General features: G+C 42.0%; 1 protein-coding gene across 1 annotated transcript in view; it reads left to right on the forward strand.

The window, feature by feature from the left end:
• TBC1D5 (TBC1 domain family member 5) overlaps positions 1-2,322 on the forward strand; it is a 265,333-nt gene extending 263,011 nt beyond the window's left edge. The window contains exon 22 of the mRNA XM_088521207.1: positions 1,014-2,322. Coding sequence (XP_088377333.1) covers positions 1,014-1,307 — 294 coding nt within the window. The 3' untranslated portion in view covers positions 1,308-2,322. The remainder of the gene's footprint in view (positions 1-1,013) is intronic.
• Positions 2,323-14,426: the final 12,104 nt, after the last annotated feature.

The raw sequence follows: 14,426 nt of genomic DNA on the forward strand, positions 1-14,426 counted from the left end.
GTATTTGACGTACATGTGACACACACGTTTCTCCAGCTGACCCCCAAGTTTGTCTCCCCTTTCTGTCTTGCATTAGTGTAATCACATATACTGGTTTCAGTAGTGCTGTGCAGGAAACGAACCCATCTCCATCTGCAGAAGAAAATAGAAGTTGTCCTTCGGGGTTGCATGTCAGCTGCCTGTTCTGTCAGCAAGATAGAATGGCTGCTGTAATGAACAGGACAGTACTGCCTTCTAATTACATTTTGCTCCTTATGTTGACAACCTGGATTTCTCCTGAATACAGTTAATCTAAATATAAGATTCCCATTTCCTAGAGAATTCATTGCTACTCTGACATGCAGTTTTGCCCACTCAGAGGCACCTCAGGGGTGCACATACCTGAGGCTGAACCAGGGAGAGCCTATTGAGAGCCTCCTGGAGCCTATTTTAGGTGAAATCAGAAGTGCTCAGCCCCTTGCCCCCCGTGCTGAGTCTAGACACCCTGGGGCTTTAGTTGGCACAGCCCAAACTGTTGCACACTGAGCTAGACGTATACACAGCTGCAGTTCCACAGATCAGAGTTTTATTAGGAAATTCTGTACCAAGCCGTTCTCCAGGAGAACTGCAAAATGCCCTTCTGCGTGGAAACCAGCAAAATGTTCTGTAATACTCCTTACAGAACGGCTATAGAGACAACAGTGTAATACCTAAAATCTTCACAACTGAACTGAAATGTGTGTGTTAGATGCCCAGCCACCACAGTCACTACATGGAAGTACTAGTAATGAAGCCTGTAAGACCCCTATGCTCGAGAATGTATTTCTGGCATGCTAGCTTGTCTAGTTTTATAAATAACAAATAAATTATTTCATCTGAAGTTAATACCTACTTTATTTTTTACTTCTTGCTATGCTACTTTTAGATTGTGATTCCTAGATCCCATGCCCAGAATTACCTGTGTGTGTCATAAGCCTTTTTAAATGGTAAAAGCGGTACTAACGTTGACTTCTTGCTGTACTCCTTTCTTACAGGCTACACCTGGCTCAAGCACCAGTGAAACTAAGAGTGCTGATGACTATATTCTGGTTTCCAAAGAAGAGGAAGGAACTAAAAGCAGTGCCCAGGAGCCAGCGCAGGCCCTTCTGACACACAAGGAGGCACCAGCGAAGCAGGAAGCTCCGTCTCGTTCTTCTTTGATATTCTCCGACCCGCTGATGGGCTCCATCTCGGCCTCCTCCAGCAACCTGAGCTCCAGCCCTGATGATGACAGTAGTAATAACAGCAAAGATTCTGATTTTACTATTGTCAGCCCCCTGGACCTCTAAAGAAACAGGCTGGGACAGGTGGTGAGGTCAGTTGTCACCTCAGCTCAAATTGCTTTGATTCCAGGGGCTGGATGATTCTTTGGATTGGAAAGGCAGGCAGTAGATAAAGGTAACCTATTTCAGCTCCCAAAAGCCTCAATTAAGATAAATAAATAAATTTGGTTGCAACTCATCAAAAGAATGCAAACCTTTTAATGATTGCCTTAAATAAAAATCCAGTAAACCCCAGGTCTAATATACATTTATACTTAGTTTTAGAATTATCTTAGGAGCTTTATTACTATAGATCTGTTGCTTTCCTGGTACATAGAATAGTATGTGCTGAGTACTGTAATGGATTAGGAAATACTTAGATACTTGGCACCAGACCTGAAGTGGCAAAGGCGAGCAGAGTTAATAACTTCCATTTACAAAATATGCCAGACTGGGTTTTCTGAGGGGAAAAGGGTACTATCTGCTCAGAGACTGAGCTTAGCAAAACTGGGGGATGCATCAGAATAAAAGCATCATCCTGACACCAGGCTGATCCTCAGCTGAGGACTAACAATTTCCTCATTTTCATCTGACAAGTGACTTGAGATGTGTTAGAGGCACAGGTTTGTGTTCCATTTTCAGTTGTTCCTCAACATTGTGCTAAAGTAGTATCTGTTACAAATCCCTTGGGGACCTATACAGTGGAGCCTAATTTCCCTCTGCCTGCTCCTTTTTTCCCTCGGAAGTTTCAGTGCACCTCTTCCCCTCATTATGTCTGACTACTTTTATTCTCCTTGGCATGAATTAGTTTTGGTTTGACTGAGATCACTGTGGTCAAAACAGTAGGTACAAGGGAAATTACAGTATCTGGTAGTACAGACCTGGGCCGGTTGAACTAAAACTACCTTGCGTATGATAACTTACCAGGGAAGGGTGCAAAGAGATTGGAAATGTTCATAATTAAAAGCACTTTATGTCCCATTACCTTATCTGTAGATTCTGCTTACAAATATGTCTATACGATGTCTGCATTTCTAGTAAATACGAAAAAAGCAAATGGAGCAACAATGTTAACCACCAGATTTTCTGATGAACTTTGTGACTTGTACTCGTGTGGAAAAGTATATTTCACATCAAGTACACAGTACATCTAGTAATCTTATTTCAAGTAGATGATAAGGGGTTTTTTGTTTTTCTTTTTTTTTTAAACTTGCTGATCCCTTTAAACTCTTTTGGAATTCACAAAAATAAACTGATGAACTGTTCTTTCTGGACCTACATAGAACTATCCCTATGAAAGAATGTTATAAAATTACTCTATAAACAACAGCAAAAAAAAAAAAAGTATTATTTAATTTTATGGTACATATACAGTATACCATGCAATAACTTTGTAATTGCATGGCAAAGCTTATGTTAATAGGCAATTAATAAATGGTAGTTATTTGCTGATTAGTCTGTAATTGTAAATGGAGTTAAGTATTCCAAGATGAGGTGACATGTAGTCTGCTGGTCCTAGATTTTACAAGGTCTGAGTGTCAGTGACTGAAATGAAGAGGTAATTGTGCTGTAATTGCATAGTAGCTGCCATACCCTTGCACATTGAAAAGCCACCATGTAATTCTTCTGAGATTGTATGTGCCTTGTCAAATGACAAAAATATCAGAATGTTATGAGCAGGCAGAGCACCGCGCAGCTGTGGGGCAGGCTGATAGGAGCAGTCAGATGGCTCTTTATTTGGATGAGAGATTGCAATGCATAACAATTTGGAGAGGTGTTTATTTTGCTTTAGCTTTAAGCTTGCTAGAAAGTCAGTTCAGAATTCAACATGCATGCCTGTCTTCGGGTTTGTTTTATTTCCTTGAGCTTGCATGAACACCAGGGGATTAAATCAGTGGCTATTGATTTATTTAGATCTTTCGAGCTTCTCTAACCTTAACCCATTCAGCAAGGCTTGTGCCACATCAACAGCAACCTGTTGAAGAACTGCCTATGGAAAGAGAGAAGAAACATTATGGAGACAGAGGGAAAAGAGAAGTTTTATATCCTGTGATACGTAAGCCTTCAAAGACTCCAGTACTTTGGCAGGGGGAAACGTTTTTACTTTTTTATTTTTTTAAGAATCATTCTTCCGATATCTGTTCTGGTGTTTTTTTTCAGGGATCATGTTGCAATTTTCTCGAGCAGTCTCATTGCCAATGAAAGTGTGATTTGTACAGTTCTTTTATTTTTGTAAGTTAGTTGTATCTTTAATATTGCATATTTTAAAGCAGTGCTTAAAGTATAAAAAATTGTGGAGTTTCTAACAAGTTTTCACTGTTCAGTGAATACCAATGAGCTGAATGCCTATCATGCCGTGGAATATGCTAAAATCCTCAGGAAAAGGGAGGTGATTATATGAATGAGATAAGAGTGAATTGCAATAGACTAATCCACTTTGGTTTAACCATGTCCTTCTACATCTCAAATATGTAGTCTCTGGTACTTGGTCATACTGGGAAGATAGTTAAAATTTTATACAGCCATTAAGCCAGAAACCTGTAAGTTGTACAAAATGTCAAATCATCACCCTGTCTTACCTTCTGATAGGAGTAAACCAAGAAAGAAATTCTCACTTCAAATACAAAATTATTCTTTTTCTTTAAATACGGCCTGCTCATAACGTTCATGGATGAAAATAACGTGATTGATAGAAAATTATGTACTATGGAAATTACTGACGAAAACTAAAGTGGGATAAAAGATATGTATCTGAGACTGTTGTACCAGATCTCATATCTGAAGTTATGACTGTTTCAGATCTCTTGCATGTCATGTCAGTTGTATGGACTGCAGAAAGGCAGTGTCATATTTTGACTGGGTATTCATGTAGTCGTGGAACTTTGTATCTTTACTCTGGAAGAGCATCTAGCCCGCTTTATTAAAGAAAGAATTAACAAATCTGCTGAGCTGTGTTTGTGCTGCTTCCTCAGAGAAAGGTGGATTTTCTTTGACTAGAATATTGGAAATCTAATTTCTGGAAACAACGATATTTAAAAACTTGAACGCCATGTTATCATATCATATATATCATATATATATATGATATATATGATATATATATATCATATATATCATATATATTGTTATTATCTCAGTCAGATTTTATGTATTTGAACCAGGAAATCAAGTTACTGGCTACTGGGCTCACCAAAGCAACACAGAACTTTTCCTGTCTTACCGTAGCTGTTGTATCTGCAAGAGTCCTCCTGTTTGGTATAGTTACATCATCCTGTCCCAGTCACACTCCCGGGATTTTTACAATGCTTTTCTAATCCTCAACACTTCATTTCATATTCTTGAACATTTTCTGTGGTTCTGCAGCACATTCTCCTCTCTAGATAGCGCCGAGGCAGCTATTAAAAAGATCAGACTTCATATTTAAGGGCTGTGCTGTGCCTGTGCCTGGCAGCTGTAACATCAGCTGCTCAAATGTGGACACAGCAACAGTAGCTTGAGCAGATTTCCAACTTCTGGGTTTCAGCCCTTAAGAAATGCCTTTGCTCTTGTGATGCATGTGTTGGTCATGAGGGAAGGTCTAATATGGTTTATTAGGCTCGGAAGGCTGCCATTTCATAAAATAAACCTCACTTGGCTACAGGATGGCAATCGTGCTGTCTCGTAATGGGTGCTGTGCTTTGAAGAATGATTACACACAGTTTCTGCGTTAGTATTTCCTGTGTCACTGAACCTGCTAGACTCCCCCTTCAGTGGCCAGCTAAATTTAGAGATGAAAGAGCATGAAAGAAGGTCATCAGAGAGAAAGCAGCTTGAAATGTGCTCATAGCCAACTTGCTTGCCTCCTGCTTGCAATATATTTAACCACTAAAAAGGTACATGAGGCTTTAGATATGTAGGATGAATTGTGCAAGAGCAAAAGTTCCTAAAACCAGAAGATAAACAGGAAAGGATGCAGCACGAGGCTCACAAATACGAGTTCTGCAGAGCAGGAACCGCCTGTGCATCTCCGTATGCGTAGAGTGTCTAGCACAGCGTGCAATGATCCCACATTATCAAAGTGCAAATAATAATGAGTAATATACTCAGCATTTTACCTAGTCCTTGGATGGCAAAAGCATCACAGCAGAGAAGAATTTGGACTGCTGCTACTGAAATAATAAGTGCAATTAAAGAACAGTAGTTCAAACTACTTATTTTTTTTTTTTTTAAAAAAAGGGGTTCCAGGAAACAAAAAGCTGTATTTATTTACTTCCAGATAAATATAAAAAATACTAAGCATTTTCTAAAATGTGCCTCATGTAGTTTTGTGTGCCTTGTTTGACTCTGATAGACAAGTTTGTGCAGACCTGGCTTTGCTGCTAATTTGCAAAACCCTGGCTGGTGTCTAGATGCAGGAAGAACTAAAAGCGGCAGCTGCAGAGGAAGGACCTGAAGTTTCACTTTCCACGAATGGTAAGAATTTAAACCTGCAAGTCCCGCTGTTTTAGCACCTTTACTTGCTTTCATGGTGACAACATGAAAAGCGTTACCAAAACACGGATGGGAGCTCCGCTACTTAAACAGTCACGTGCAGTCACGGGGCTGGCTTTGAGCTGAGCAAGTTTCGCCTTTCACTGCAAATCTCAAGGACTGGCAAGATTAGGCTCTTCCTGAGTTTTTAACTCATATGAAAAAGCATTCAAAGATGCTATAAATTAGCACATCAATATTTGAGGCACTTGGGATATAAATTGGTACTTGATTTCAAGACGGAAGAATAATTGCCACAATATCTTGATTTCCCACCTGTCATGTTAATTGAATCCAGGGGACTGAGGGAATACACTAGTGTTTTCAAATCAGCGTTAAATTTTCCTTTAAAATAGAGAACATATCAAGCACACTGTTGCTAAAAGGCAAGCTGGCGGGGTCTCCTGTACCTTGCTGGGTAACGCGTATCTCCAAGTGAATTCTTAGGAAGGTGCAACAATTTTATCCATAAGCATGGAGGCTTGCAGCAGCCAGGAACACGTTGCAGAAGATGTAGGCGAATGTGAGCCACTTCTTCAAACATCTTTAAACATCCGAGGCTGTTTCATCCTCTGAAGAAATGAACTCCCAGTCACTGGTCGCTCCCTGTCCCCAGCCCAGGCGGGCTGCGCTTTACTCGGGCGGGAAGCCTGAAACCCTGTGGAAATCTCCTGCAGCAGGAGCTGTCCATGCTCAAACAGCCCTGCGGTAAGATTGACTGCAACTTCCATCACCTGAGCGTGTCCCTGGCCACGCTTCCTTTGTAACTTTTATGGCCAGAAAAAAAAAAAAGGCTAACAATATTGGTCTGACACAAAAAGGTTTAGCATTTCTCTTTTAGCCTTTTCTGTCATTTTTCCCACTTCCCCTCATCCGGAAAAAAAATATTTGAGAGGAGGATTTTAGGGTTCTTCTACTTGTGAAAAGGCTTACTGGTTGTTTAAACTTGTTATGAACTAACGTTCTGAAATGCTTTGTTTTAAAAATCCTAAAGAAAAGCTTTGATTTCTCCAAAACTTCTTCCATATTAAGAGAGTGAAGCTAGTGCTAAGTATTAGCTTTAGAAAACTGCAGTAGGGAACATTTTTTTTCCAGGTTCTTTATCAGTAGTTTCATACGTGCATAAGACACATACATACATAACATAAAAAATATGGCTCATGCAGATTTTTTAAAGAAAATCAGAATATCTTGTTGCTGATAAAAGCCCCGTTTTCTAGAATCTTTTGTTCTCTTTACGTGCCTTTTGTGGTGCTTTGCTAAGGTACAACAAGAGTTTATTTTCCCTAGTTGCCACCCCATGTTTCAACAGCTCTGCCCCAAAGAACCGTCCGATTCCTCCCCACCCTCCTTCCCACACGAGATCTATCAGGGTTTCAGCTGAAAGTCATTTCTGGAAAACAACAACAAACGATGTGAGGGTAGGACACAAACTGCCACAAATCAGCAAGTCACACCCTGCAGAAAAAAAAAAAAGAAAAACACAGATTTGCTGCCTGACCTTGCAGCCACAGGCAAAACAAGAATCACCCCAGAGCCCAAGGTCTATTTGTATTTTTAAGGAGTAAGCACGCACGAGTAGTAATCTGAAGGCTGAGGCTGCCTCCCGTTGCTTGAGAATACCCATATTCTCTGCCATAAAAATCAGAATACGTGTGTCCAACTTCTATGGAGTTTGTAAAATGCAAAATAAGTGTAAACATGCCCCTGTCAGCATATAAACTTTTGCCACTCATCAGCAACATTCCTGATACTGAACTGATCAAAGTGAAGACAGGCACTGAGAGCTTCTGCGAAAGAATCAAACTCTGATTTCTACTGCAAAATGCTGAGGAGGCCAAACAGAAATGTCAGGCAACCAACAGTTGATTTCAACAAATCTTCCGAAAATAGCCCCCTCCTTTGAAAAGAAACTGGGTTTGAAATATCCTGTTTCTATATTCCCTAAAGGAAAGGCACTTTTCTGGTTCAAAATTATTTTGTTGTGAAGTTTGAAGTAATTCTTGGTAGAAAATAAGAAAAAAGTGAGATAAACGAAGCATTTCAAATTTCAATTAATGAAATCTTTAAGTTATTAAACTGCTCATTTTCAGGTGTAGAGATATTTTATTTCTCACTGGCAGTGAGAAATAAGCCGTAAGGAGGAGGAAGGGACCGGCTGTGTGATGGGCCGTACGTGGGCACAGATCCATTATTTTCATCCAAAACTTGCTGTGCTCTTCCAACATGCAGAGGCCACCAGGGTACGGGACAAATCTCTGATTTCTAATTCCCATTTTCTGTGCTGCTCAGCACACACTGGGCTTGCTGGGCGCGGGTTCATCACAGGGCTGGAGCAGGAGCCTCCACAGACCTTGGTGGTACCAGGGGCCATCGCTGCCAACCTGCTACCGCAGGCCGTGTCACGTAGCCGGGCATTTCCCATCACGTTACCAAAGCACATGAGAGATTTCTTTGGAAATGCTGGCGCAATATTGATCAGGAGAACAATATTAGGAGGGGTTAGTAACTCAAATCATGTTCTGTTTTGTAAAAGCACTTCTTTTCATTTAAAAAAAAAAAAAGGAGGGGTTATGTGGTGGCTTGCAACTCCCTTCTCAGCACCAGGAAATATGTGGCCTTTCCTGCCCTGCTTCAAGGGCATCTGTTTGACTTCCTTAGGTGAACTGTGACCAGAGAGGCTGAGGTTCCCAAAGTCTTTGCTGCTGTCTTTGCTGGAGTCCCTACAAAGATCATGGAAATAGGGACTATTCCAGAGTCCCATCCTGGCCCAGGTACCCGAGTGCGGTAGAGAGCATCAAACGCTCCAGCTTTACTATGGGAGAAAATAAAGTGACAACGTGTCAGCGAGCTAGAAGTCTTGCTTTGAAGTCTTTTTTAAATCTCATTAGTTGGCATCTAAAGGGGTTGTGTGCTAAAATATCGCTGGAATAGGGATTTGGAATAGACTTTGCTGCTTTTTAAAATGTTGCTGGCAACCTTGAAAACCTTGTCTTTGTTGTTCTGTGCATCATATCCAACCTGTAGAAAGTATAATTACACCTCTGACCTTCCATTGCATAATACATGCATGAAAAATCTGATCTAAGGTAATGGGGAGACCCTGTTACGCTTCAGGTAGATTGATAGCTAAAGTAGGTTTATTGATTGCAGCATTTCTGCTTAAAGCTTAAAAAAAAAGAAAATGGATTTACTTTGGAGATTGGTTTAAAGGTTCTGAAAATACAACCTTAGTATCACATACTTACTTGACTCTCATATAAGCTCTGCGAAGAAAAAAAAAAAGCCACGTTAAGCTGCTGAGAGCATACATGATACTCCGGGCTTTGATTGTCCTTATTGAACAGTCTGTCTCAAACAATTACATGCAACAAAAGTAATTGGATGAGCCTATGTTTCCTACATCCAAATAATGTTTCTGCCCTGACAAATTGCTTTGTGACTGCAATAACTCTCTGGGCATGGAAATATCGACTGATAGATGCATAGCTGCTTCTGAATTATTGCTTCCTACATGTGATAATGCTGAAAATATAGACAGTGCCTGCTGTTTGCCAATGACTGGAAAAGCAATTCATGCTCCTGGTTAGCTCTGTGGTTTTGAACAGTAAAGGCTGGACTAGCTTTATGCCTTAATTAAGGAATAATCCAGTACAGACAGAAAAGGGGTGTTGGGTACATCAGTCTCTGTTATGTGACGATTTAGAAATACCATGCAGTGCAATCACTCTGCAGCGTGAGGGAATGAATGAATTTAGAGCCGTTTCTTTCCCTCAGAGTCAGTCAAAAAGCCCCAGTGAAGCACAGCTCCAGGTCTTTGCAATTCTGCCTATGCTGCAAAAAGGAAGTAGTAGTCTTGTGTGTATGTGTGGTTTGTTTGTTTGCGGTGAGAATATTATTTTTACAGGAAAGTACTAGACTTTATTTGAGTTCAGTAGTTCATTTACTTTGCAGGACAGGAAGCTTTCTGAAAAAATAAATAATTAAATAAATAAAAATAAAGATTTTTTTTTTTAAAAAAAAGAGTTGCAAACTGGGGCTGGGTAGAAAACACGGGCTACAGAGCCCATTGACACCGATTTCCTTGCAGTCTGCTCTGAAGAGCCCTTGAAGCCTGCACAGGACAAATACAGTATGCTTGGATCTTCAAATGTGGAAACCAAGATTTCTCTTTTTAGAAAGTCTGAAAAAGAATACCTATGAACTGTAACATACAGGACATCTTTTTATAATGTGCCTTCGGTTGGCCAGGTCTAACATTAACAGAGGGCCTAGTATCTTTGGAGAGCACAAGCAAACCACTATGCAGCATGCAAGGGTGTTCAGACAACGATGACCTGTCTGAGATGAAAAACAAACCTATTCTTCTCAATTGGTCTGAAACATTTTGGCAGCTGCTAATATTTGACTTGTTCCCTTTGTACGTAATGAAAAACCCTAACTGAAACAGCAAATAACCAACCTACAGTGTTTATCTGGCCTTGTATAAGATGCTAACATCATAGTTTTATACAGGCATCGTGATGATAGGGACGCCTGTTCTTGAGGTTATTAACTACTTTTAAAAAGCAATTTCCTTCACATGAGGTTGACACAGAACATTTTTCAGGACACACTAAAGAGCCCAAGGCCACATGCCCAGCAGTGTCAGCCCTGTCACTTACAGTGGTCACAGTGTTTTACACTGCTGCGCATTCCTTCATGTCCGAGCACCTCCAGTAGCAACATCCCTAACGGGCTTCCTAATCTCCAGCTTACTTGAGGGAAGAGGCATCAGGGATACAGAAACTATCTGGTTGTCTCTGATTTTCGCAGATCTTGGGGTGGACCAAGAGGGGCCTTTGTGATACAGAAGGATCTTCTCAGCATCCCTCAGATTGTGTCCAGTTCTTTTTAATGCTGCTGTTGTCATTGCTGCGTTTCTTACAGAATGCCCAGTTTCACAGTGTCTGGAGCTTTTTGATAGTATTGTGAATAAAGCAGATCAAAGGGGAGGAAAGCCCACGGGCTGTGAATGTGATGGGCTAAAACAAGCACGTCCTTCCGGAACCGGGGAGATGTCACCTCGCTCGGTATCTCCTGGTGTTTCCGGAAAGGGGCAGCGCGCTGCTTGGAGCAAACATGGGTGCACCCTTGCTGCAGGTTACTGCTTGTTGGAGCAGTAGGTTGTTTGGGCTATTAATATAGAAAGTTTCCTAATAGAGCACCGAATCACGAAACGGGACTTGTTCAGCTGTACAGCGCTCTGCAACAATGTTTGTTTCTCTAGGAGAGATTTCTCCAGCAAAACCACATGTTTATAGTCTGTTACTAAATTCTGTGTGTTGAATAATTTAAGTTGACCAGGATTCTCCAATAGAACCAGTGAAAACACAAATAGCGCTTATTCCTTTTCATTAAAAAGCTTCTAAGAGCATATAAATATTTTGATAGAAGATCCAAACCAGGGTGCTGAGTTGTGAACTTCACATGCTCCACATCCTGTTTTTTTATTATTATTATTTCTTTTATACCATCTGGAGAAAATAATAGAAGGAAGTCTCTTGCCAGGATAATGGTGCAAGCAGGAAGGCTGTCACTCGCTTGGCTGTGCTGCAAATGTCGCCATCCATGGGGAGCCTAAACTTCAAATTAATCTCTAGTCTGTGCGGCTTTATTTCCAAAGCCTTGGTTGTGATTTAAAAGCTATATGTGAGTCCAGGTCCTGGCTGATAGCTATGATTCTATAGGGCCCTGCACAGTGGCCATATCTCACCTGAGTCTTGGTGAGCAGGTGCTTCTGGAAAGAAAATAATAAACTTTTAAGTCCTTTCGAAATGAAGCAGCATCACACTTTGTGTTTCCGTCTTGGTCTATGTTTTCAGAAAAAGCCTCCAAAGCAGTAACTGCTAAACACTTGAGTTTTCTGTCTTGCATTTAATCTTAGAGTAATAATATTAATGGGATATGAGTTTTTGTTTGCTCATTAATCAGTCAGCAGGAGCTCACTTAATGGAGCACAAACTCGCAGTTATTATATTATAACTTAATTATTCGGGGCTGACATCGCTGCTTCTTCACAGCAGGCGCCCTAACAGCTCCAAACGGGGAGCTTTTTGCTTCGACTTTGGAAGTCCTGGGGAAAATGGGATAACAGCATTGGCTGGAGGCAGCTGCAGAGCAGATAGATTGACTCTACTTTACTGCATCCAATCTTTTATGCAAGCTGGAGCCCTGGAAAGTTATCACAAATCGGGGCAGTTACAGGGATGAGTAGTCAGGGGAGAGTAGCTAGCAATAGAAAGCTCACATTGCCGCACTACTGGACTCACTGAGATATTTTTAGGATATTAAGTAGGTAGAGAGGAAGAGAGGATTGAGTGTTTTAGCAGTGGTAAAAGATCATGCAGGTAAATTTCCTGCTGTCTTGAGTCCCTTGCAGGATAACTGCTCACTGCAACATCATGAAGAGGCTGTTCCTCAAGCAGCTAAGGTCCTTGCATAGCTCTCGGTGGGGCTCAGGGGGTTGTTCCTAGTTTTTTTTTTTTTTTTTTTCCAAATGAAACAGCCTGGAGAATGGATAGGCTGCATGAGGCACATTGTCCTATCGCTTTGCAAAGCGAGTACAAGAGAATGCTGTTTGCTGCAGGAATCTTAGTGGTTTTATTTTCATGGTAAAGCTCTAATTGTGTTTTTCAAAGCTTTTTTGTTTGCTTGTTTTGCTTTTAATTGCTTTTATTTCAAATATCAGGTGTTACAAAGAACAAAAGAGCAAAACTTGCAGAGCAAGCCTTGTCACTGCAGATCTTTTTGGGGGCTGCCAACAGTTGTACTGCCAAAGCCAGACATTGCTAAGGTAGTAAAGCCGGGCGCATCATGAATTAGGTTTGATTCGAGGTCGTTCAGATCACCAGAGAAAATGTGGAAGAGCGAGCAGCAGGAAAACAGCCAGGAATATTCTGCTCAAGGTTTTTTTGTTGTTCTGTGCAGGGGAGTATGTTCACTTAGCACTTTCTCATGGGAAAAGAAGAACCTCTTTGGGCAGATTGTCCTTTTTGGAAGTGGTTGGCAGATTGGTCTCTGGTTACTCAGCAGCACATGACTGCAGATAAGTGATTGCTTGTAATATAAGGGAGCAACTTTTGCAGAAAGCCGTGAACACGGACACTTGCAAGCGCTGTGCGCTCCGCCCTGGGAACATACAGCGACGGGGGAATTGGACCTGTGAAGCTTCTGGCTAAGACTTTGCAGGCTCCTTTTGTCGCTGTGTCATGCTGAGATTTAGAGACGATTTTAAAAGATGGTGTGCAAAGGCAGGAACAGTTTTGTTCCATTAACATTATCAAGGTGCCTCATCTCTGCACTGAGCTCCGTGCCTCTGGGCTAGGGGACGTGCGGGCGCAGAGGACCCGCTCCCCTCCGTTTGCTCCCTGTTTACCCACGTAGCCTTCATTCCCTTCCTGCAATTAGCAAGGCAACAAATTGCAATCCAGGGGCTCGTTGCAGTTGCTACGCTCCAGAATGCACAGTTTGCTTAGCAGAAATTACTCGTGTTTTCTGCCACAGGAAAATTGTCTGAGAAGAAAAAAGGAGCAATTTGCAGGGAGGGGACAGACAAGTCACTAGGAAGAGACCAAGCTTAAGAGACTGATTTTTTTTGTTGTTCATTTTTCTGAACTGCCTCCCCTACATTGAATTTTGCAGAAGAGTGATCCAGAGCCTCTGGCTGTGGTTTGACCTCTAGCTACAGACGAGGTCACTGCCTGGTATGATGGTGATAGCTGAGTCCTTCAGTCACTTTGGCTGGGTATTAGTTTGGGTGAGGAGCACAGTGGGGGCACATTGGGTCTCTGACATATCACTGTGTGGCCCGTGTGTCACCTGTGAGCCCTCAGTACTCAAGGTCACAGGCTTTTCGGGAGAAGAAGGTCCAGCAGGACCTTGCTGATGAGATGCTGACGGGGTGGCCAGCCTGGCCAGAGCGCCGCAGCCATTGCAGGCCCATGTGGAGTTGTCAGCCCCACACCATCTCTTTCTGAATGGTGCCTTCATTGCAAGTTTAACCTAGGTTTGGGTCTAAACACATGGAATGGCTGTGTTCAGAATTAAAGGAATTGCACTGTCAAACTGTCATACTTGTGAGGCTTCAGGCATATTGAAACTGTCCTCTTCTTGAGAAGAACTAAATTAATCAAAGTCATCCTATGACTTTTTGTTCCCCATGTAATATTTCCCTTGGATAACGTTGTTTCGCTGCACAGGCAGGCATGGGCTTCATCCTCTTACCCAACAACTACTTCTGGCTTGCCGTCTACAGCCTTTTCCAGCAGAAAAAAAGCTATAAACAGCCAAGGCTGGCGATGACATGTACTAGCAGTTGGCGTGAGTGCAGCTCTATTTCTTGCAAAAAGCAGGAGGCAGCTGCCAAAGCTGGGGTCACTGGGGCTGTCCCTGCATCTGGTGGCCTTGGGAAGGCAACGCGGACCAGCCGCCACAGACACACTTTGGTAGCTGCGACCTCGGGTCTGGAGGAGGCTGGAGCCCGAAACAGCAGAGCTGGAAAAGGCAAACTGTGGGTGGGCAGAGCTCTGCGCCCGGGGCTGGTCATGCCCAATCTTCAGTGCTACCTCAAACCCAGTGCGAGTTATCAAGGGAGGG

Source organism: Tinamus guttatus, unplaced genomic scaffold, assembly GCF_059628265.1.
Source record: "Tinamus guttatus ecotype Peru unplaced genomic scaffold, ASM5962826v1 Tinamus_guttatus_pri_ptg000115l, whole genome shotgun sequence".
NCBI classification, from domain to species: domain Eukaryota; kingdom Metazoa; phylum Chordata; class Aves; order Tinamiformes; family Tinamidae; genus Tinamus; species Tinamus guttatus.